General features: G+C 47.3%; 1 protein-coding gene across 8 annotated transcripts in view; it reads left to right on the top strand.

Moving 5' to 3' along the window:
• Nucleotides 1-25,017, top strand: part of HELZ (helicase with zinc finger) — a 1,413,339-nt gene that overhangs the window by 993,646 nt on the left and 394,676 nt on the right. For all 8 annotated transcript variants that reach the window (XM_069199901.1, XM_069199892.1, XM_069199898.1 and 5 more), the window contains one exon: nt 24,075-24,126. In XM_069199901.1, coding sequence (XP_069056002.1) covers nt 24,075-24,126 — 52 coding nt within the window. The remainder of the gene's footprint in view (nt 1-24,074; nt 24,127-25,017) is intronic.

Below are 25,017 nucleotides of genomic sequence, written 5' to 3'. Positions count from 1 at the left end.
CTGCCCCTATCAGCATTCCAGACTCCAACACGGAGCCGGACAGGCTCCCGACTCCAGCACCAACTAGGGGTTGACTCCCAAAGTTAGGACCAGTTCCTTATTCCTAAGACGGGCCTGGATTGTGTAATGAGTGGGAGGGGTCTGCACCTGGTATGAGGATCTGGTGGATGCTAGTGGACTGGCCACCTCCCCAGACAGTGGCGGGTGCAACATTTGTAGTGGTTGTGTGGAGGGCAACTGAGGTCTTGGACCTTAGGCTGCCCTCAGTGGCAGTCAAGACAGATGTCTTTACAGAGGTGCTTTAGCTGGGAGTTGCCCCAACTGAGCCATTACTCCAATTTAATGAAGACCTTACTTACATCCTAATTGGGGCCTATTCCAATCCCTGTACAGGGGCTCCTGTGCATAAGGCCATTACCCACTGCCATCACCCTACCCCGAGACCCCGGTTTCCTCACCCAGTACCCCACACTGGAGAGCTTGGTGGTTCACGCCTCCAACTCCAAAATCAATTTTGGTGCATTACTTACCAACCCACCAGATAGGGAATCAAGGAAGGTCTCAGGACCGTTCGCAAAGTCCCACTTCAGCTTTCCGAGGAAGTCAGGTATGTCCTACACAAGGAGGAAGAAGTCGAAGAGGTCTCCGACTTTGCTGCACAAACAAGTCTTCAGAAGAGTTGTGTAGCCGTCAGCACTCGATGTGAAGCCTCGGCTGTCTCCACACATCACTGGGTTTTCAGGAGGCAGAACAACCTCTGCCTAACTCAGATAATTTTATGAAGCTATGTACCTCATGTTTGGGTCACCCAAGCCTTCTGGAGTGCCGTTAGGCCCCTCAGTGCCAGTTGGGCCCCAGGAATCCAGTGATAGATACAGTGCAGCACTGGTTGAGCTACCTCGACCTTCTCCAACACCCACTCCATTGTTGATGTGACATAGATGCCCAGTGGTGGCTCTGCCCCTATCTGCATTCCAGACTCCAACACGGAGCCGGACAGGCTCCCGACTCCAGCACCAACTAGGGGTTGACTCCCAAAGTTAGGACCAGTTCCTTATTCCTAAGACGGGCCTGGATTGTGTAATGAGTGGGAGGGGTCTGCACCTGGTATGAGGATCTGGTGGATGCTAGTGGACTGGCCACCTCCCCAGACAGTGGCGGGTGCAACATTTGTAGTGGTTGTGTGGAGGGCAACTGAGGTCTTGGACCTTAGGCTGCCCTCAGTGGCAGTCAAGACAGATGTCTTTACAGAGGTGCTTTAGCTGGGAGTTGCCCCAACTGAGCCATTACTCCAATTTAATGAAGACCTTACTTACATCCTAATTGGGGCCTATTCCAAGCCCTGTACAGGGGCTCCTGTGCATAAGGCCATTACCCACTGCCATCACCCTACCCCGAGACCCCGGTTTCCTCACCCAGTACCCCACACTGGAGAGCTTGGTGGTTCACGCCTCCAACTCCAAAATCAATTTTGGTGCATTACTTACCAACCCACCAGATAGGGAATCTAAAAGGCTCTATATCTTCGAGAAGAGGATGTTGTCTTCTGCCATTCTGGAATTGTAGTCAGTGAAACAATGTGCCTCTTGGGCCGATACTTCGATACACTCTGGGACTTGGTTGCTCAAATGCTGCCCATGGTCTCGGAGAAGGCCCTAGCCATGCTCTCCCAAGCAGTTGCTGATGGGAGAGTTGCAGTCACTATCACATTAAGATATGGGCTGGACATGACAGGCTCGCTGAGCAGAACAGTTTCATCATTGGTGTGCCATGCTTGGTAGAGAACCACTGGGTTCTCAGTGGATGTCCAACGCTTGCTCATGGACATGCCTTTTAATGGCTCCCGTTTGTTCGGAGAGAAGGTGGACTCCGTGCTGGAGTGCTATAAGAACAGCAGGGCTATGGCCAGGTCCTTGGGCCTTTTCATGGCCCCTCACCAAATCTATTCCAACTTTCACCCCTTTTGCGGCCATGGAAGGGGCTTTTAACAATGTCTCTGCTCTCCCAGATACAACAGCCAGCAGATTTCACAATCTTTTTGTGGCTGGGGACATAGTTCCCTCAGACCATATAGGACAGGTAGCCAAAAGGACGCGTCAACCAACATCCCATGCCCCCCTCACATTCATACACCCCTGAGCCGCAGCTTCCGAACCCCTTTAGTTTGCCTCCCAACCATCATGCATCATGCATCATGATTATCTAGTGTGCGGCACCCCTGGAGGTCAGTGAAGTCCAACCGTTTTTGCAGCTCGTTCAAAGGGGCTCCTCCCTCCCCTTTGTGACCACCTCTCCACCCATGCCCCAACCTATGACAAGCTGATGGAAGAGCACCTCTTCTTGCTTCGTCAGGACATGGTGGCAGTCTTGGCCAAGGGAGTCATAAAGAGGGTGCTAGCATCAGAAGTAGGTTGTGGTTTCTGTTCCTGCTACTTTGTGGGGCCAAAGAAGGACAGAGGCCTTCCACCTATTCTAGACCTCTGCCTTCTCAACCTCTTCTTGAAAAACAAGAAATTCAGAATGCCTGCTCAAGTCATTTGCTCCCATGTGTTCCCAGCAGGTGGTGGGGTATTTATCAGTTTTCCTCAGAGTTTTGAACTTCTGCGGTATTTCACAGTCTGCGATGTGAGAGCCTGGGTATCTTTAATACTTTACAGAGGTGTTCACCTGTTGTTGATCCTGAAAGATCTTGTGCTAACCATGACCAGGTACACATAGCTATACTGGATGTTTAGCTGTTGTACTTTTTTCTTCACTAACAGCAATTCCATTGAGCCTCCTATACTGACATATCCAAGTCTTGGTAGAGTGAGACTTGCCATCCTTTATACTGAAGGTCCCTTTTTTCTCAAGGTAATTGCAGCATATGGTCCCTGCTCCTGAAATTTAACAGCTGCATTATGGGTCTGGCAGGCGCCCCCTAGTCTAGATGGAGGCGCTAGTGAATGGTGGGGTCTCGCTCTACAATTAGCAACTTAGAGAAGGTTTCTGCCACAGATAGTGTCACAAGCATTTCTTCTACCAAAGTTCAATTTTTGTGGTGGATTCTGCTTCTCCTATTATGTGCAGATTATTTCTTCTTGATCACGCTTTATAGTCCTCATTCTTTGCTTTTATGATTGTCAGAACTTTATCTAAAGAAGTTTTTCATTACTTGTTTGTTGGTCATCTTCAGTGTTGGATATTCTTTGTTCAGCTTCATTGTTGCGGCTATCATGAATCTGTGTTTTTGGGGATATTGTGTCCTTGCTGATAGTCAGACAGTCTATCTTATGATCAGTGAATGTGAGGCTGAGTTGTATCTTGTTAAAGAGTACTTTCGTGTTAACTTCCTTTGCATCAGACGAGTGGTTGCCATGCACTGACATCTCCCTAGTGATCTCAGAGGCCATCCCACTGCGCATCTGCCTCATTCGAAACAGGATTTTGGATTGCTTTGGATCTACAATTTTGCCCATTGCAAAATTTGACAGGGCAAACCGGTCTTCGTCTGGCATCCACAGACACAAGGCAGTGCATCTCGTAAGCTCCTCCAGCACATCAACTTAACAACCCATTAGGCTCTCAAGTATATGCCAGCAGCTTGTAGACCAGAGAGCCATGGCAGTCCAATGCCCCCCGGGCACTCCCCGTCCTCCAATCCCATGTCCTCAGTAGTTTGGATTGGCTGAGCTAATGGTAAACCCACATTAACTTGCCATCAGAGCTTTTAGGCTGGCAGTGATCAGGACCTAGCTGGCCATCTTGGATCTGGGGCAGGCCAGGTCAAGCCATGGATCACAGTTATACTTTGAGTAACCTGGCATTTAAATTGCCCTGTGACTTTGCTAAGTGTTACCTCTGGAATAGTCCATCCCTGCCTTTGCACCCTGAGAACTTGATCCTAGTGAAGGTGGCACTGAGGCTTCTTGACCTTTTGACTTTATGCATCTTCCTGTCCCCTACCACAGGTGGCACATGCGAGTGCTGCAGTGGAACCAGAAATCCTAATGGGCGCAGCATAAATAATGCCTTTCTGGCACCATCCAGGTCCCGGAGCAGATGCCCCAGGAACTACCCTGTCGTTAATCAATCACAATTTGTCCAGCAACAGGCCACTCTAACTTTACTTCTTCCCCCTCCCCCATAGCTCACAGTAATGACAGATATATCAGTACTGGGTTGCTGGGGTTATCGGAAGGAGGTGGACATCATAGGCTTCTGGTCTTCTGTGGGAAGCCATCTCCACATCAACCTACTTGGGCTTTGGCTGTCCATCTGGCCCTAAATACTTTCCTGTCTATCATTATGAGGATGCTGGTGCAGGTTTTCAAAGGCAACACTACTACCTTATGGTAATGCAGCAAACAGATGGAGTGGGGTCTTGCGTCTCTGGTGGTGCCTGACTTACAACCCCTTCCTCCGCCTGTATGGTTCCCTTGAATGTGAATGAAAGACGCAGTGGGACATTTATGGGCCCTTAAACGTAAAATGAGAGATCCCTTTTTACCTCACAAGAGATATAATGTTCAGGCCATATGTAAAGAGGCGTAAGGTGCACATTTGATTTTGCAAGAGATGCACATCACTTGTATTAGTGCTACAAAAACAGTGGAGAGGGACTATATTCTGAACAACAGACTTCACATTCGCGCACAAGGTATTGATTTGCATACACCCTGCAATGCTGTTTTGCTCAAAATTGGAGATTGACAGCTGGAGGGGCGGTATATTGCATTTCTTAAAATATATGTCCCCAGTGGGGATCAGCAGAGTTTCATGGACGTTTTATTGCCTCACTTGTTGAGTATCCTTCACTACCCCTTAGTTATTGGGGGTGACTTCAACAGCATAGCAGACGTAGAGGTAGAGCAATTTCATCATCCCTTGCTCAACGCTGCGACACATAACATTGCCAGGTGTCTCCATATTTGAGTGTTGCAGTGTGGTGTTTTAGATTCCTGGCATGTTTTCCATAGCCTTTGGCATGAGTGCTCATTTTACTTTGGAATGCGTGAGCTCAGTGTGTGCCTAGGTACATTTCTGTGCAACGCAGACATGCACTAGAGGGTGGTGCACACGCAGCACCTGGCCACAACACACCGACCATGATTTGTGAGAGGCGTTGGTCACACAGGTGATATATTGCTATGTAATAAATGCGGTGTCCCATAGGGTCTCCGTTGCTGAAGTGGAGTCACATAGCAAGGACATAACCATGGAAGAAATCAGAGGGGCCTTTAAAGAACTGGCGAGAGGCACTGGGCCCTGCATGGATGGGCTTCCCATAGACTTCTATGTTGTGCATGGAGCTCCACACCTTCCAGCAGTGTATAATGAGGTCAGGAAACAGGGGCACCTCCCACCCACCTCGCACGAAGCATTGATCGGTGCACCTTCTATATCTGGCAGGGATGGCAGTGATATGACGTCTTAAAGGCTCTTATCGCGGATGAATGTTGATTATAAAATCCTAAGCTGCACATTAGCCAATGGATTGTTACCCCACCTGTGAGATTTAATTCATCTGCATCAATCAGGGTTTGTTGTCTGATGTAGTACAGCTACCAGCATTAGCAGACTACTGTAGTTGTTACTTCATCCTGTGCTGGATTGTCCTAGATCCTTAGTTTTGGCAATAGATTTTGAAAATGGTGTCAACTCTTTGCAGTGGGAATTTTTATATGTAGTGTTGTCTGGAAAGGTGCTTGGCAGAGGGTTGGTTAGGTAGACACCCCACACCCCATTTCAAGACTGGCAGCATCATTTCTGATGGCTGACATGTGGTCGGGACACAGGACAAGGCTCCTTGTTTTTGTCTCTGTTTCTGCTGGCACTGAAGCTGCCGGCTTGCAGTATTCCTCAGGTTGACCACTACCCTGGGTTATTGATCAATGGGACACCCTTGTACCTGTCACTCTGTGTTAATGACATTTTTTTCTTAATGCGAGGTGAAGAAGGCGATGTGAAGTGGGATTTTGGGGCTCTAGAACAGTTTGGCATGTTATCAGGACTGTGTTTTTATTGGGGAAAATCATGCGCTTACTCAGTAGCCACTTCTACAGTGGCCGGCAGACCTGAGGCCTTTGGGTATAACATTTGCTGGGAGCCAGAAACTGTAAAGTATTTGGGGGTTCACATCTACCGCCCAGTGGATTAACTGATTGAATGTAACAGTATGGAAGCCTTGTCCTTGCTGAGGTAATCTATTAGGTTTAGGCATACACTGCCCTTGGTGTTGATAGCCAGGGTTGCCCTATTTAAAATGGTCTTCCTCCCAAGCAATAACACTAAAATACATACTTTCAGAAGGAAAATTGAGAATTATTCAGCACTTTACTCTCGGCCCAAAATGCCCAGACAGTTGTACTTTTTTACCACCCTCCTGATAGTGATCCTTAAAAAAATCTTTAGGGACATTGACGCACGAATGCTTCAGCTAGTATGGATGTCCCAGTAGAGAATAATAACCCTGGGTAAATTGCGATTGCCTTCTGATGAGAGGGGTGAAAAGCTGAACAATGTGAACAGGAATAAAAATTGTAATGTTTGGCAGCACAGCTGTAATGGGGCACCTAGAACAGGGAGGAACCTGAGGCCCCCTCTGGGGATGACCTGGCAGGGTTATTGTTGGATCCCTCCAATTAATCCCAGCTAAAGGGAGGCAGAACACTTGCAATAACACACCCTCCTGACAATAGGACAGTGCTTCTTTGACTAAGGAGACAAAGTGGGCACCAACTTTGCCCACAGATAAAGACCCATATCTCCCTAGTCAAGCTGGGGGCAGTAACCTGGGCAGTGAAGGAGAAGTAAAGGACACAGAAAAGGCTTTTTGTAAATTCTGCCAGACTCTCTCTAAAAAAGATTTTTATGAGCCCTATGGTATAATTTTAGTGGCAGGCCATCAGGACATAGGCCCTCATTATGACACTGGTGGTAAGTCCCGCTTACTGCCACACTGACGCCAGCCAACTTACCGCCGCGGTGGCGGATATCCATTCACCATATTATGACACACACACCAATCCGACAGAATACAGCCACATTCTCAAATCCGCCAGACCAAAGGTCAGTGCTAAAGTTGTGGTCCCAAAACCCACACCGTTACGGCAACAGAACAACACCCATCACATTATGACCCATGAGTCACCACGGTGGACATTCAACAGCGGAAAACCATTGGCGGTACATACCTCCGCGCTCACAATGGACGCCCACAGACAAAACACCATCATTTTGGACGATTCAAACACACACCTGACACCCATACACACACCACACCCACACCACTATAAAGCACACACCCACATTACACACAGCCCCTTACGAATACAAATCATTGGCACAAGACTGACACCAAGACCACTGCGACAACAAGAGCCACTCACACCCATACATCCCTCACGCACTCCACATCACACACCCCAACACACCCTCACCAACACATCGCATAACACACATGGCACCACAAAGGGACCCCCGTTTCACTGAGGACGAGTTAAGGGTCATGGTGCAGGAAATCGTCAGGGTAGAGCCACAGCCATTTGGAGCACAGGTGCAGCAAATATCAATAGCAAGGAAGATGGAGCTATGGCGAAGAATCGTGGACAGGGTCAACGCCATGGGACAGTACCCCAGAACAAGGGACGACATCAGGAAGAGGTGGAACTACCTACTGCGAAGGTACGTTCCATAGCAGCAAGACACCAGCTTGCTATACAGAGGACTGGCGGTGGACCCCTGTAAGGAAATGCCTCCTTGGCATGGTTATCTCCTAACATTTTGCCTTTGCTGATGCTAAGTTTTGATTGAAAGTGTGCTGGGACCCTGCTAACCAGGCCCCAGAACCAGTGTTCTTTCCCTAAACTGTACCTTTGCTTCCACAATTGGCACAGCCCTGGCAGATAAGTCCCTTGTAACTGGTACCCCTGTTACCAAGGGCCCTGATGCCAGGGAAGGTCTCTAAGGGCTGCAGCATGTCTTATGCCACCCTGGGGACCCCTCGCTCAGCACATGCACACTGCCTCACAGCTTGTGTGTGCTGGTGGGGAGAAAAAGACTAAGTTGACATGGCACTCCCCTCAGAGTGCCATGCCAACCTCACACTGCCTGTGGCATAGGTAAGTCACCCCTCTAGCAGGCCTTACAGCCCTAAGGCAGGGTGCACTATACCACAGGTGAGGGCATATGTGCATGAGCACTATGCCTCTACAGTGTCTAAGCAAAACCTTAGACATTGTAAGTGCAGGGTAGCCATAAGAGATTATGGTCTGGGAATATGTCAAACACAAACTCCACAGTTCCATACTGGCTACACTGAAATCTGGGAAGTTTGGTATCAAACATCTCAGCACAATAAATGCACACTGATGCCAGTGTGCAATTTATTGTAACACACACCCAGAGGGCATCTTAGAGATGCCCCCGAATACCAATCCGACTTCTAGTGTTAGGCTGACCAGTTTCTGCCAGCCTGCCACAACCAGACGAGTTTCTGACCACATGGGGTGAGTGCCTTTGTCACTCTGTGGCGAGGAACAAAGCCTGCCCTGGATGGAGGTGCTTCACACCTTCCCCTGCAGGAACTGTAACACCTGGCGGTGAGCCTCAAAGGCTCACCCCCTTTGTTACAGCGCCCCAGGGCACTCCAGCTAGTGGAGAAGCCCGCCCCCTCCGGCCACGGCCCCACTTTTGGCGGCAAGGCCGGAGGAGATAATGAGAAAAACAAGGAGGAGTCACTGGCCAGTCAGGACAGCCCCTAAGGTGTCCTGAGCTGAGGTGACTCTGACTTTTAGAAATCCTCCATCTTGCAGATGGAGGATTCCCCCAATAGGATTAGGGATGTGCCCCCCTCCCCTCAGGGAGGAGGCACAAAGAGGGTGTAGCCACCCTCAGGGCTAGTAGCCATTGGCTACTAACCCCCCAGACCTAAACACACCCCTAAATTGAGTATTTAGGGGCTCCCAGAACCTAGCAAGATAGATTCCTGCAACCTGAAGACGAAGAAGGACTGCTGACCTGAAGCCCTGCAGAGAAGACAGAGACACCAACTGCTTTGGCCCCAGCCCTACCGGCCTGTCTCCCCACTTCAAGAAAAACTGCAACAGCGACGCGTTCCACAGGGTCCAGCGACCTCTGAAGCCTCAGAGGACTACCCTGCATCTAAAAGGACCAAGTACTCCCGAGGACAGTGGCTCTGCTCCAAAGAAGAAACATCTTTGCAACAAAGAAGCAACTTTTAAAGACAACACGTTTCCTGCCGGAAGTGTGAGACTTTGCACTCTGCACCCGGCGCCTCCGGCTCGACCTGCGGAGAAACAACACTACAGGGAAGACTCCCCGGCGACTGCGACCCTGTGAGTAGCCAGAGTTGACCCCCTGAGTACTCCCAGCGACGCCTGCAGAGGGAATCCAGAGGCTCCCCCTGACCGCGACTGCCTGCTTCTAAGAACCCGACGCCTGGTAAAGACACTGCCCCCGCAGCCCCCACGACCTGAAGGATCCGACCTCCAGTGCAGAAGCGACCCCCAGGTGGCCCTCTCCCTTGCCCAATTGGTGGCTTCCCTGAGGAGCCCCCCCCTTGCTTACCTGCATCGCTGAAGAGACCCCTGGGTCTCCCATTGAAACCTATTGCAAACCCGATGCCTGTTTGCACTCTGCACCCGGCCGCCCCTGTGCCGCTGAGGGTGTACTTTTAGTGCTGACTTGTGTCCCCCCCCGGTGCCCTACAAAACCCCCCTGGTCTGCCCTCCAAAGACGCGGGTACCTACCTGCTGGCAGACTGGAACTGGGGCACCCCCCTTCTCCATTGAAGCCTATGCGTTTTGGGCACCACTTTGACCTCTGCACCCGACCGGCCCTGAGCTGCTGGTGTGGTAACTTTGGGTTTGCCCTGAACCCCCAACGGTGGGCTACCTTGGACCCAACTTTGAACCCGGTAGGTGGTTTACTTACCTGCAAAACTAACAAACACTTACCTCCCCCAGGAACTGTTGAAAATTGCACTGTCTAGTTTTAAAATAGCTTATTGCAATTTTTGTGACAACTGTACATGCTATTTTGCTGATTCAAAGTTCCTAAGTTACCTAAGTGAAATACCTTTCATTTGAAGTATTACTTGTAAATCTTGAACCTGTGGTTCTTAAAATAAACTAAGAAAATATATTTTTCTATACAAAAACCTATTGGCCTGGAATTGTCTGAGTGTGTGTTCCTCATTTATTGCCTGTGTGTGTACAACAGATGCTTAACACTACCCTCTGTAAGCCTACTGCTCGACCATCTACCACAAAATAGAGCATTAGAATTATCTCTCTTTGCCACTATCTTACCTCTAAGGGGAACCCTTGGACTCTGTGCATGCTATTTCTTACTTTGAAATAGTGCATACAGAGCCAACTTCCTACAATGGTGAACTGCCAAGACGTATCTAGGGGAAGTGTAAAGCACTTGCAATACCACAGCAGTCATACAGTAACTTATCACACATGAAAGGAACCACACAGTGGTACAAAATTATAGGCACTTTATTATAGCAGCACTGAACTAGATTACTTATAGTCAGTTCCCCAATTAGAGGTAAATACACACTATATATATATATGTTCAATGGCATGTGTAGCTGCAGATACACATGCTGTGCATTATCCTGCTATCTAGTGTTGGGCTCGGAGTGTTATAAGTTGTTTTTCTTCGAAGAAGTCTTTTCGAGTCATGAGACCGAGGGACTCCTCCCTTTCAGCTCCATTGCGCATGGGCGTCGACTCCATCTTAGATTGTTTTCTTTCCGCCATCGGGTTCGGACATGTTCCTCTTCGCTCCGTATTTGGATTCGGGAAAGTTAGTTAGTTATCGGAAAATTCGATGGTATTGTTCACGCTCGGTACCGGTTTAGTGTTAGCACATCGACACCGAAAAAAGAAGGGCTCCGGTGGCCCTTTGGGGCTTCCACTCTCCAGCGGGGCCTGGTCGGCCCGACCGCGTCCATCTTCAAACCTCATGGACCGGACCCCCTTCCGCTTCTGCCCCAATTGCCACGCAAAGTATCCTTATACAGACCAACACTTGGTCTGTAATCTGTGTTAATCTCTGGAAAACAGGGAGGATACTTGCGAGGCCTGTCGGGCATTTCGATCCAAGAAAACACTACGAGATCAAAGAGCTTGAAGACTCCAGATGGCGTCAACACCGGCCGAGCGGATCAACGTCGAGGAAGAGGAGAGATTCTCCATTCGAGATTCGGACTCGGACGAGTCCGAAAGTGAGCAGACGAAGACACAACAACAAACTATGAGTAAACCAGCCCCGGCAAAGACTCACTCAAAAATAATAAAGGCCAAGGGGATGCCACCGCCAACAGGCCATGGCTTAACCCGATAACACAGTGACCAAACATCGGCACCGAAAAAGGCCTCCCAGCAGCCGAACACATCTGACTCCGGTCGAGATACCGGCTCTGAACCATCTCGGCACCGAGAGTTCGGCACCCCTAAAGTCAAGAAGTTTTCTTCGGAGCCGAAAAAGACTGTACAAAAAGCTTTGGTGCCGAAACATGCAGCCTCGGAGCCGAAACCAGGCTCCTATACAGAAGAGCAAGGCCTTTCAAGTCAGTTGCAAGGGCACAGATTTGAACAAGAACTGGGCATTGGAGAGCCAGACCTTACCCAGAGGAGGCTGCACATACAAAAGGACACGGGGAAAATCCAAACTCTTCCTCCAATAAAGATCAAGCGAAAGCTAGCATTCCAGGAGACGGAAATGCAGCCAAAAGGGAAAGTGGCTAATGACAAAACACCACCAAGGTTCTCGCCACAGCAATCTCCATTGCATTCGCCACACCTGTCCCCGGTAGCAACACCCCCAATGATGCAGTCGCCGACACATATGGGGATGACACAAGATGACCCGGATGCATGGGACTTGTATGATGCACCGGTCTCAGACAATAGTCCCGATTGCTACCCGGCAAGGCCGTCACCACCTGAGGACAGCACTGCATATATGCACATGGTTTCAAGGGCAGCTACATTCCATAATGTAGCAATGCATGCAGAGCCCATAGAGGAAGATTTTTTGTTTAACACCTTGGCATCCACTCACAGCTCATTCCAAAGTTTGCCAATGCTGCCAGGCATGTTACACACCAAACAAGTGTTCCAGGACCCAGTAAAAGGCAGAGCCATCACGCCTAGGGTGGAGAAGAAATATAAACCTCCCCCAATAGACCCTGTGTTTATCACACAACAATTGACTCCTGATTCGGTGGTAGTGGGAGCAGCCCAAAAGAGGGCAAACTCCCAATCCTCAGGAGACGCACCGCCGCCCGACAAGGAAAGTCAGAAATTCGATGCAGCAGGCAAGAGGGTGGCAGCACAGGCAGCCAATCAATGGCGGATTGCCAATTCTCAGGCCGATACGACAGGGCACATTGGGATGAAATGCAACATCTCATTCAGCACCTTCCCAAGGAGTACCAAAAACGTGCCCAACAGGTTGTTGAGGAAGGGCAAACTATTTCTAACAACCAAATAAGGTCGGCTATGGACTCAGCAGACACAGCGGCAAGGACAGTGAACACTGCAGTAACCATTTGTAGGCACGCATGGTTACGGAGCTCCGGTTGTAAGCCAGAAATTCAGCAGGCTGTGCTGAATATGCTGTTCAACCTACAGAGCAGAAGCACTTTTAGAAAGCCACACTTTAGAGGGGGGTTTCGTTCCCAAACCACAGAGCCTTCCACCTCACAAGTCAGACCCACATATCATGGCCAGTATCAGAGAGGAGGTTTTCGAGGACAATATAGGGGTGGACAATTCCCTAAGGCAAGAGGGAAATTCCAAAGCCCAAAAACCCCACAAACCAAACAGTGACTTCAATGTCACAAACCCCCACCCCTCAACACCAGTAGGGGGGAGACTTACCGCTTACTACCACAACTGGAAAAACATAACTACGGACGCATGAGTCCTAGCCATTATCCAACATGGTTATTGCATAGAATTCCTACAATTGCCACCAGATGTGCCTCCAAGAGCACACAATATGTCCAAACAACACTTAGACCTGTTACAGCTAGACGTCCAAGCATTGTTACACAAACAAGCAATAGAACTAGTACCCAACCATCAAAAAGGAACATGTCTACTCCCTGTATTTCCTAATTCCAAAGAAAGACATAACGCTGAGACCCATATTAGACCTCAGAACACTGAATCTTTACATCAAATCAGATCACTTTCACGTGGTAACACTTCAAGACGTGATTCCATTGCTCAAAAAACAAGACTACATGTCAACATTAGATCTCAAGGATGCTTATTTCCACATACCCATACATCCTTCCCACGGGAAATACTTAAGGTTTGTAATCCAAGGCGTGCATTACCAATTCAAAGTGTTACCATTCGGGATAACAGCCTCAAGGGTATTCACAAAATGCCTTGCAGTAGTAGCCGCTCACATCAGGAGACAGCACATGCACGTATTCCCTTACTTAGACGATTGGTTAATAAAAACCAGCACTCAGCAACAGTGTCTTCTACACACACAATACGTTATAGAAACCCTACACAAACTAGGGTTCTCTCTAAACTACCAAAAATCACATCTACAACCATGCCAAATACAACAATATTTAGGAGCAACAATCGACACACAAAAGGCGATTGCCACTCCAAGTCCACAAAGAGTACAAGCCTTCCAAAATATAATGTCAACCATGTACCCAAACCAGCACTATCAAGTGAGGTTTGTAATGAAACTTCTAGGCATGATGTCTTCATGCATAGCCATTGTCCCAAACGCAAGACTACACATGCGGCCCTTACAACAGTGCCTAGCAAAGCAATGGACACAAGCACAGGGTCAACTCCAAGATCTAGTGTTGATAGAGCGCCAGACACACTTCTCGCTTCAATGGTGGAACCCTATAAATTTAAACCAAGGGCGGCCATTCCAAGACCCAGTGCCTCAATACGTGATCACAACAGATGCTTCCATGATGGGGTGGGGAGCACACCTCAACCAGCACAATATACAGGGACAATGGGACGTTCACCAAAAACAACTGCATATAAATCATTTAGAACTGTTAGCAGTGTTTCTAGCATTGAAAGCATTTCAACCACTAATAGCCCACAAACACATTCTTGTCAAAACAGACAACATGACAACAATGTATTACCTAAACAAACAAGGAGGGTCACACTCATCACAACTGTGTCTCTTAGCACAAAAAATTTGGCATTGGGCGATTCACAATCACATTCGCCTAATAGCACAGTACATCCCAGGGATTCAAAACCAGTTGGCCGACAATCTCAGTCGAGATCACCAACTAACACACAAATGGGAAATTCATCCCCAGATACTACAAACTTACTTTTTACGCTGGGGAACACCAGAAATAGACCTATTCGCAACAAAAGAAAACGCAAAGTGCCAAGACTTCGCGTCCAGGTATCCACACCCTCAGTCCAAGGGCAATGCGTTATGGATGAGTTGGTCAGGGATATTTGCGTACGCTTTTCCCCCTCTCCCACTCCTTCCTTATCTGGTAAACAAATTGAGTCAAAACAAACTCAAACTTATCCTAATAGCACCAACTTGGGCTCACCAACCGTGGTACACAGCACTACTGAACCTGTCAGTAGTACCTCATATCAAATTATCAAACAGACCAGATCTGTTAACTCAACCCAAACAACAGATCAGACGGCCGAATCCAGCATCGCTCAATCTAGCAATCTGGCTCCTGAAGTCTTAGAATTTGGACATTTAGACCTTACACAAGAATGTATGGAGGTCATTAAACAAGCTAGAAAACCTACTACAAGACATTGTTACGCAAACAAATGGAAAAGATTTGTTTATTACTGCCATAATAATGAAATTCAACCACTACATGCTTCCGCAAAAAACATTGTAAGCTACTTATTACACTTACAAAAATCTAAACTAGCATTTTCTTCAATTAAAATACATCTCACAGCAATATCTGCCTATCTTCAAATTACACATTCAACATCACTTTTTAGAATCCCAGTCATCAAAGCATTTATGGAGGGATTAAAAAGAATCATACCCCGAGAACACCACCAGTCCCCTTGTGGAACCTCAATATTGTGTTAACACGACTCATGGGACCACCATTTGAACTCTTGTAAGATGCAATACGTAACTTGGAAAGTAGCCTTCCTGATAGCTATTCACCGTTCCACCTAAACCAAACAGTGGAACTCCTAGTCTTTTTTCCACAACCAGACTCAGTAGCCGAAAGAGCCTTACATACGTTAGACATTAAAAGAGCAGTAATGTATTACATTGATAGAACAAAACAGTTTCGCAAAACAAAACAATTGTTTGTAGCCTTCCAAAAACCTCATGCAGGAAATCCAATATCCAAACAAGGCATTGCCAGGTGGATAGTGAAATGTATTCAGACCTGCTATATCAAAGCAAAAAGAGATCTACCTATTACGCCAAAGGCGCACTCCACTAGGAAGAAAGGCGCCACAATGGCTTTTCTAGGAAATATACCTATGACAGAAAGCTGTAAGGCAGCCACATGGTCTACGCCTCATACATTCACAAAACATTACTGTGTAGATGTGTTAACAACACAACAAGCCACAGTAGGACAGGTTGTATTACGAACATTATTTCAAACAACTTCAACTCCTACAGGCTAAGCCACCGCTTTTGGGGAGATTACTGCTTACTAGTCTATGCACAGCATGTGTATCTGCAGCTACACATGCCATCAAACGGAAAATGTCACTTACCCAGTGTACATCTGTTCGTGGCATGAGATGCTGCAGATTCACATGCGCCCTCCCGGCTCCCCGGGAGCTTGTAGCCGTTATAAGTTGAATAAAACTTGTAAATACTTACTAGTTTTATACACATTATGTACATACATACTTACTCCATTGCATGGACACCTTTACTATATACACAACTCCTACCTCACCCTCTGCGGTCTCGTGACTCGAAAAGACTTCTTCGAAGAAAAACAACTTGTAACACTCTGAGCCCAACACTAGATGGCAGGATAATGCACTTGCCTCACATACTGGAGGAGGCCCGTGCTATTGTCTCCCAAGCTGTCACCGATGGGAGAGATGTCGCAAAGTTCACTATCTGATGTGGGCTGGACACGACCGACTCTCTGGGTAAAGCGGTTGTGACGACTGTGGTCTTGAGGTGCCACGCCTGCTTACGAGCATCTGGTTTCTCAGGGGATGTCCAACAGACCCTTATGGACTTGCCCTGTGATGGCTCCTGTCTCTTTGGAGACAAGGCATACTCCGCGCTGGAGAGGTTCAAGGACTCCCAGGCTACGGTTCAGTCCCTCTGCTTTTCCACTGCCCCTTGTCCCCAACAGGCCATGTGTGGCCATGGAAGGGGCTCCCTGTCATGTCACTTTCCCAGCCACCGTGCCACCCATGCTGTTCAGCTGCTGCATAGGTGGGGACCCAGAATCCCACGTGGTCGTGGGACAAGGAACCAGAGGTCTGCCCAGTCTACCCCTACCCCTGCTGCAGCCTCCAAACCCTCCTAGTCCTTCCCCTCACTCTGGCCCAGTTGGCGGCAGGATTCGCCCTCACCTGCCCCACTGGGAATCCATCACTACGGACAGGTGGGTTTTGCAGATCGTTCGGAGGAGCTACTCCCTCCCATTTGAGTCTGCCCCACCAGCCATGCCTCCATTATTCAGCCGTATACCGGAGGATCATTTGGCACTTTTCCGCCAGGAAATCACGGCTCTCTTGGCCAAGGGAGCCATAGAGAGGGTCCCTGTGCCAGAAGTAGGTTGTGGTTGTTATTCCTGCTGCCCAATAAAGTCAAGGCCCTGCACCCTATCCTAGACCTTTGGGCCCTCAGTCTCGCCCTCCAGAAGGAGACATTCTAAATGCTCATCCTGGCTCAGGTCCTGTCTGCCTTGGACTCAGGAGACTGGATAGTAGCATTGGACTTTAAGGACGCTTATTTCCATATTCGCATCCTGCCTGCCCACAGACGTTAGCTACGATTCGTGGTAGGTCACAAGCACTTTCAATTTACCGTGCTTCCCTTCAGCCTTACTAGCACCCCGCAGGTGTTTACGAAAGTGATGGCAGTGGTTTCAGATCATCTGTGCAGGTTGGGGGTTTCAGCCTTCCCCTACCTCGACGACTAGCTGTTGAAGGCAGACTCACCCCAGAAAGTCATCTTCCAGCTTCAGCCTACAGCAAACCTCTTGCACCCATTGGTGTTCACTATAAACATGATGAAGTCACACCTAACTCCCTCTCAGACGCTCCCTTTCATCAGAGCTGTTCTGGACACAGGGCAGTTTCGGGCTTATCCTCCCGAAAAGCGAGTCCCAAGATACTCAGGCTATGATTCCGATCTTTCAGACTCTCTCTTGGGTTTCGGTGAGACTGACTCTGAGACTACTGGACCACATGGCCTGCTGCATCCTGCTAGTGACACATGCCAGATGGCATTTTCACGCTCTGCAGTGGGACTTGAAGTTCCAGTGGGTTCATCAGAGAAATCTCTCCGACATGGTCCAGATCTCGGAGGGGACTGTGAAACACCTGCAGTGGTGGCTTTCGAATCGGCATTGAGTAAACGTCAGATCCCTCTTCCCAACCAGATTTATCCATACTGACAGAAGTGTCACTTCTGGGATGGGACGGCCAGGTGAGAGAGGCTGAGATCAGAGCCTTCTGGTCTCCGGCAGAGTCTGGACTCCATATCAATCTTCTGGAGCTCCAGGCTTGCATTGAAAGCAACAGTGGCATTTTCCTACAAGAGGGTTGTGCAAAGCATTTGTTTCACACACACAGGCAATACGTGAAGCACTCACTCAAGGACTAACTCCAGTCCAATTGTTTCCATATAGCAAAAATATATTTTGTTACTTCATTTCTAGAACCACAAGATTCTGAGTGCAGGTAAGTACATTTGCGAGTAAGCATTAAGCATATGTATCAACACCACTTTGTTTCAATTTGGTAAGTTAACAGTTTTTCAAGTAAATAGCAATTATCTGTTTTAAGAGTTGACACACTGCAAGTTTCAAACACAGTTCAAGGGGGGAAGAAAAGTTAGTACAGTTTCGAGGTATGTACAACACTTACAGTTCCAGTCTCTGGGGGTTAGGGTGTCCACAGATAACCTCGAACACCCACCACCAGCAACACTGGGCCGGCCGGATGTAGAGGTCAAAGTTGCTACAAGATTAAAAATGGGCTCCTATGGAGACTGGGGACACTTGGAATTGGATCTGCCAGCAGGTAAGTATCTGCGTCTTCAGAGTACAGACCTGGGGGGTTTAGGAGAGCACTGGGGGCCACAGGTCAGCACCAAACACACACCCTCAGGGGCACAGGCGCAGGGTACAAACTCAGTGTCCAGCTCCCAGTGCTTTTGATTAGGGTGACCTCAGGGGTAACAACTTGGCTGCAGGCTGAGTCCAGGAGGTCTGTTACTGGAGGTTGGTTCAGGGAAACCACAGGCTGTACAGAGGGAGAGCCAGCTGCTGCACGTTGCTGTACCGGAGGTCAGGTTCTCCAAGGCCAGGGGGCTGTGGGTGCAAGGTACCTTTTGGCATCAGGTATCTTCATTTGGATCCTTCAGCGGGCGGGGGGTCCTCTGCATTTAGTCTGCAGGTGTCGTTGTGTTGGTCAGGATGGGTCAGACCAGGGTGGACACTAGGTCGAAATTGCCTGCTTCAGACTGGTATGCCACCTGGACATGGGTGTGGGCGTCTGTTGCAGAGTGGGCAGGGCTCGGGGATCCAAGGGGTTCTGGAGTCCTTTGCCGGAGTTTCTTTGTGGACATGCTGCTGCCCTCAGGACATCTAGGTTGTCTGGTGGGCAGGCAGTCCTCTTTGGGTTTTGAAGAGGTTGCTGGTCCTGCAGGATGTTTTGCCTTTTTGTAGCAGGGGTTTCAGAAGCTGTATGCAGGCCGGTAGAGATGGGGCCAAATTACTTGGTGTCTGCAGTCTTCTCTGCTGGGGGTCAGCTTAGCAGTCCTTCTTTCTTCTTGCATTCCTCTTGAGGTCGCCAGGAATCTGGTGAGCTAGGTTGAGGGGTGCCCCTTGATGCTAGATTTAGGGGTTGTTACAGGGGTCAGAGGGCAGTAGCCAATGGCTACTGTCCCTGAGGGTGGCTACATCCTGCCTGTGCCCACTCCTGCATCTCCACCAGCTGGAATGTCCGGGGCCCTGTAGTAGGAGGCCTGAGCATTCGAGGCTCACCACCAAGTGTTGGAGGTCCTGCAGGGGCGAGGTGTGAAGCACCTCCACCCACAACAGGGTTTGTTTTTGACCTCAGAGCACAAAGTGTCTGCTAGTGGCAGGCTGGCACAGACCAGTCAGCCCTACACTAGAGGGTTGGGTAAAATACAGGGGGCATCTCTAAGCTGTGTGCTTTTTGCAATAAATCCAACACTGGCATCAGTGTTGGTTTATTGTGCTGCGAGGTTTGCTCCCAAACTTCCAAGTCTTCAGTGAAGCCATCAAAAAGGCGTGGAGTTTGTAATGACAAACTCCCAGTCTATGTACTTAATATGGCCTCACTGCACTTAAAACGTCTAAGAATGGACATAGACACTGTAGAGGCCTATTGCTCATGCAGCCAAGCCCTCACCTGTGGAATAGTGCACCCTGTCTTAGAGCTGTAATACCTGCTAGAGGGGTGATTTACCTATGCCACAGGCAGTGGTTTGTGGGCATGGCACCCTGGAAGGTATGCCATGTCGCCTTTGCCTTTTTCTCTCCACCCACACACACAACCTGTGGTGTGTATATGTTTGGTGAGGGGTCCCTCAGGGTAGCACAATACATGCTGCACCCTTTGGGGAAACTCCATGGTCACAGAACCCTTAGTACCTTTAACAAGGGACTTAGCTGTGTGCCAGGGGTGTGCCAATTGTGGAAGCAATGGTACAGTTATAGGAAAGATCTGGTGCTGAGCACATTGCCTCATTCAGGGTGTGAAAGGCATCCAGTCCAGTTTACTTTCTTGGGCATCTTCTTAGACGTCAGTTCAGTGAGGGGGGTCACAATGGATCCATAACTCTTCACAAACCTCCTGTAATAAACAGTAAAGCCAAGGAATGCCCTGACTTGAGTCTGGGTTTTGGGAGTTTTCCAGTCTAGAATTGTCTGGCTCTTGGGCTGTAAAGGTTGCAATTGGCCTCGGTAGAGGCCTGCAGAGTGCAGAGCCTGCAAAACCTTTCCAAGGTGGACCAGGCGATCCTGCTAGGAGGGTCTAAATACAGCAATGTCATCTAGATATGCTGCACTGAAGGACTCCAAGCCAGCAAGGACTGGATTTACCAACTCTTGGAAGGTGGCAGGAGCATTCTGTAAACCTAAGGGCATAAGAGTGAACTGATAATGCCCATAAGGTGTAGAGAATGCACTTTTTTCTTTTGCTCCTGGTGCCATGTGAACTTGCTAGTACCCTTCAGTTAAATCAAAGGTATTGAGACACTTTCTTTCACCCAATTCGTCTATCAGCTCATCAGCCCTTGGAATAAGGTAAGCATCTGTTTTGGTGACAGAGTTGAGACCTCTGTAGTCCGCACAGTACCTCATTGTTTTCTTACTTGCCTGTTGACGAGGCTTGTTGACTAAGACCACTAGGTTAGCCCAGGGACTGGCAGGGGGTTCAATAAACCGTAAATCCAGCATCTTGTTGAGTTCAACTTTTATGCTCTTCTTAACTTGATCAGACTTCCAATAGATCTTGGATTTGACAGGCAAGCTGTCTCCTGTGTCTACATTATGGGTACACAGGTGTGTTGATCCAGGTGTTAGAGAAGAGCTCTGCATACTGCTGCAAGATGTACCTGCAGTCAGTCTGCTATTGGGCAGTGAGGGTGTCTGAGCAGACAGCGCCATCAACTGACCTATCTTTAGTGTTGTGTGAGAGGAGGTCGGGGAGAGGTTCACTCTGTGCTTCCTGATCCTCGTCAGTAACCATCAGCATGGTTACATCAGCCCTCTCACAATAATGTTTGGGACGACTTACATGGATCACTCTTTTGGGGGTCCTGCTAGTGCCCAGGTCTACCAATTAGGTGACCTCACTTTTCTTCTCTAGGATAGGGTAAGGGCCACTCCACTTGTCCTGAAGTGCCCTGGGAGCCACAGTCTCCAGAATCCATACCTCCTGCCCTGGTGTAAACTCCACCAGTTCAGCATATAGGTCATACCGCTGCTTCTCGAGCTGTTGGCTGGCCTCAAGGTTTTTGAATGCTTTTTCCATGTACTCTGCCACCCTTGAGCGAAGGCCAAGCACACATTCCAGCACATCTTGCTTATGCCCGTGGAGAGGTATTTCCCAACCCTCTTTCGCAAGTGCAAGTGGTCCTATTACAGGGTGGCCAAACAGAAGTTCAAATAGGGAAAACCCTACTCCCTTCTGAGGCACCTCTCTGTAGGTATAAAGCAAGCATGGTAAGAGGGCATCCCCTCTCCTTTTGAGCTTTTCAGGAAGCCCCATGATCATGCCCTTCAGTGTCATGTTGAATCTCTAAAAGTCCATTGTTTTGTGGACGGTATGGTGTGGTGAATGTATAAGTCACCCCACACTCATTCCACATGTGTTTCAGGTAAACTGACATGAAGTTGGCACCTCTGTCTAAAACCACCTCCTTAAGGAACTCTACCTTGATAAAGATACCAATAAGGGCTTTGTCTACTGCAGAAGCTGTAGTAGACCTAAGGGGGGTTGCTTTAGGATACCTGGTAGCATGATCCTCTACTACCAGTATTTACTGGTTTCCTGAGACTGGGGTGGCTCAAGTTGACCCACTATGTCCACACAAACCCTTTCAAAGGGAACCCTAACCACTGGTAGTGGAATTAGGGGGGGCTTTGGGTGGTACCTGCCTGCAAAACACCTTCAACTTTTGAAACATGACGGGCCAGTAGTAATGGCTGGCAAGCCTATTCAATTCTTTTAGTTTGGCCCAGATGCCCAGCAAGGGCTATGTCATGTGCTAAAGTGAGGATGAATACCCTAAATTGCTGAGGCATTACCACTCTCCTGGTTGCATCAGGTTTGGGGCCTCAGTGCAAAGGAGACCTTCCATCCAGTAGCCCCTGTGGGAGCCACTTACCTCTTCTTCCTGTGCAGCTGCTTGCTGCCTCAGGCCTTCAAGAGTATAACAGGTTCTCTGTCCCTAGCACAGTTGGTCCCTAGAGGGTCCTCCTGGGCCCAAGAGCTCTACCTGGTAAGGATCAAGTTCCACGGCTCATTTCCCTCGTAGGAGTTTAAGCACCAGGGGGCCTGTGTCCTCGAACTGCGGCCATTTACCTGCAATCTGCTTTCTACCAAGCACCCCCAGTCCTCATAAGATTCCACTGTAAACCCAAAGCCAACTTTGACCTCTGCACCCAGCCGGCCCCGTGTTGCTGGTGGTGCACTTTTGGGGTCAGCCCCTAACTTTGATCTGTGAACATCCTAACCCCCGAAGACTAGAATCGCAAGTCGTGTACTTACCTGTTAACCGTGATAACACTTTTCCTCCCCAAGGACTCTATTGACTCCTATGAAAAATTGCACTGTCAACTTTTGAAATAGAAAATTGTTACTTACTTGTAAACTGCTTTCTACGCAAAAAACAAAGTTCATTTGATACATATGCTTGATACCTTTTGACAACTGTACTTACCTGCAACAAAGATCTTCTGGTTCTAGAAATAAAGTAACAGAATATATTTTTGCTATATTAAACATTGGCCTGAAGTTAGTCATGGAGTGTGTGTCTTATTTCTTGTCTGTGTGTGTACAAGAAATTATTTGCACTACCCTTTGATAAGCCTAACTGCTCGACCACACTGCCACCAAGGAGAGCATTAGTTTTATCTACTTTACCCTCTGTTAAACCTCTGGGGAACTCCTGGACTCTGTGCACATTATATCTCATTTTGATATAGGATATACAGAGCCAGCTTCCTACAGTTAGTAAGTATTTTTCCATGTGCACAGCTGCTGTAATGTGCCCTTGTTTTCCATACTTGGGTTGCGTATAGGTTAGTCATAACTAAGAATGCCTGGTAATTGGTGTTCACGTCATATTTCCTCAGTCTGTTATGCACACATCTGGTCCACGAAGACATTGCTACGCAAATGGGGGATAATATTTCTTATTGTACTAGAACTACATTTTGATTTCCAAATTTATAGGCCTTTTTTTTGCTAATATTTAAACCGATTCAGAACGTACTCTTTTTTAAAACTTTTTTCTTAAGGAATTTGTCTCGGTAGTGCTGCTACAGATGTTCATAGCATATCTAGGGTCTGCCATTTGGAAATACCGTGTGGTCTTTCCTTGTCCTTTTGAAATCAGACACTTGTGGAAAAAACGAGTGCCATGGACATGTGGTGGCAGTTATTTCCCAGATGTATATCTGCGACCAACACAGTTTCAGAACACATATCTTGATATCTCTGGCACCATGAGGTGTACAAGTTAGAGTATTGAATGCTATAATTTTATTCTTATCTGATGCTTAGGCATATTTTGGATACAATATGTAGGAAAAAATCGGATTGCCTTTAAAATCAGTGTAAACCTATGGTATAGTATAAAAATGACACACATTATATTTTATTATATTTGATATTCTGAAACCAATCTCAACAAAGCTGTAATTGTTTAGTTCCTAGCAAGGCTGACTTGGCTTTTCATTCTTTTGAGATAGACTAAAGAGTGCTACCAATGAACAGAATGCATCAAAACTCTGTTCTTGAATGTAATATATGCGTACGTGTACATGTTTTCAGAGAAATCTCTGTATATTTCAAGAGCATAAATCTTTTTTAATGCATTTGTAACATGTTGGTAGGACATTTTTAAACAGTTCTCTGAGCTGGAGTTGATTTTTGAAAAATGCTGTTTTATTAATCCATCGGGAAAATAGTTTTTCATCTATATCCTAGGATATATTTGTGTTGTGAACATTTCTGATGTTTAACCAAGACTGAATTAAAATACTTGATATTCTTTCTTGATTTAGAAATCAATTATCACTTTTTCTGTTGGTTTACCAAGCATGTTAATGTTATGCTGATCTTGTTTTGCAGGGTAAAAACCATAATCATAACCAGAATGAGCATTTTCAGTCTGATGGCCATGGTAAGTGTTGAACAGTCATTTTCTTTAAAGTGATGCTGTCTGTTGGTTAAATAACCATGTTTCCTACTGGATATCTTTTATTGAGTTTGATATGGAGAATGCAGGTTAGTCTGCATTGGATTTTTTCCACTGATATAAAATGTGTACATTTACCATTCTACAATGTTCTGGTCTTCCAATAGCAATTATTGTAATTAATGGATAGGCGGCTTTGAGCTCTGTCCCCAGTAACACGTTTTGATTCTTTCATTACATGCAAATTGAGGAAGCCATTAAATCATTCTGTTCTGAAGGTCTTTTTAATAATTTAGGAGGTTTGAATACTTTTTGATTAAAAAAAAAAAAAAAAAAAAAAAAACATTGCAAGGTTTAAATACTGCTTTGACAAACCAGATATCTTGATTTTATTTCTGGTGGTATTTGTTCTTCCAGTAGGCTTACTGAGGCCTGCAGAGCGTCTCCGAAGTAAGTCTTTGCTGTTTATCCACATATACTATATATCTTCTTTTCGCAAATGAAAATAAATTACTCTTTTCAACAATTTTAAAGAATATACAAGTAAAACGTTCTTTCTGCAGGACTCGCATGATGGCTGGATCTGCAGTTTGTGCCCTTATTAGGTTGCTAATGAATACATATTTTGTCTACCCTTCATGTGATAGTATTATGAACAGAGCAAGTGGATACGTTTTGCTTTTTGTAGAGTGAACAGAGCAGCATATGCTCTGAGAGAAATATATATCTTGCACAGTTTTCTTGGTAACAGTTGGAAGAATCTGGTTTGTGCAAGGTTTTCATACATTTCCAAAACAAAATATAAGGCATACACTTAAGAGATAACCCCATAAATGACAAATTATACAAGATAAAGACCTAACCAGAGAAAAGTTT

The sequence above is a fragment of the Pleurodeles waltl genome, chromosome 7 (assembly GCF_031143425.1).
Source record: "Pleurodeles waltl isolate 20211129_DDA chromosome 7, aPleWal1.hap1.20221129, whole genome shotgun sequence".
NCBI lineage: Eukaryota > Metazoa > Chordata > Amphibia > Caudata > Salamandridae > Pleurodeles > Pleurodeles waltl.
Note: the sequence above shows the minus strand (reverse complement) of the source record. Positions and strands in the feature narration are given on the sequence as shown.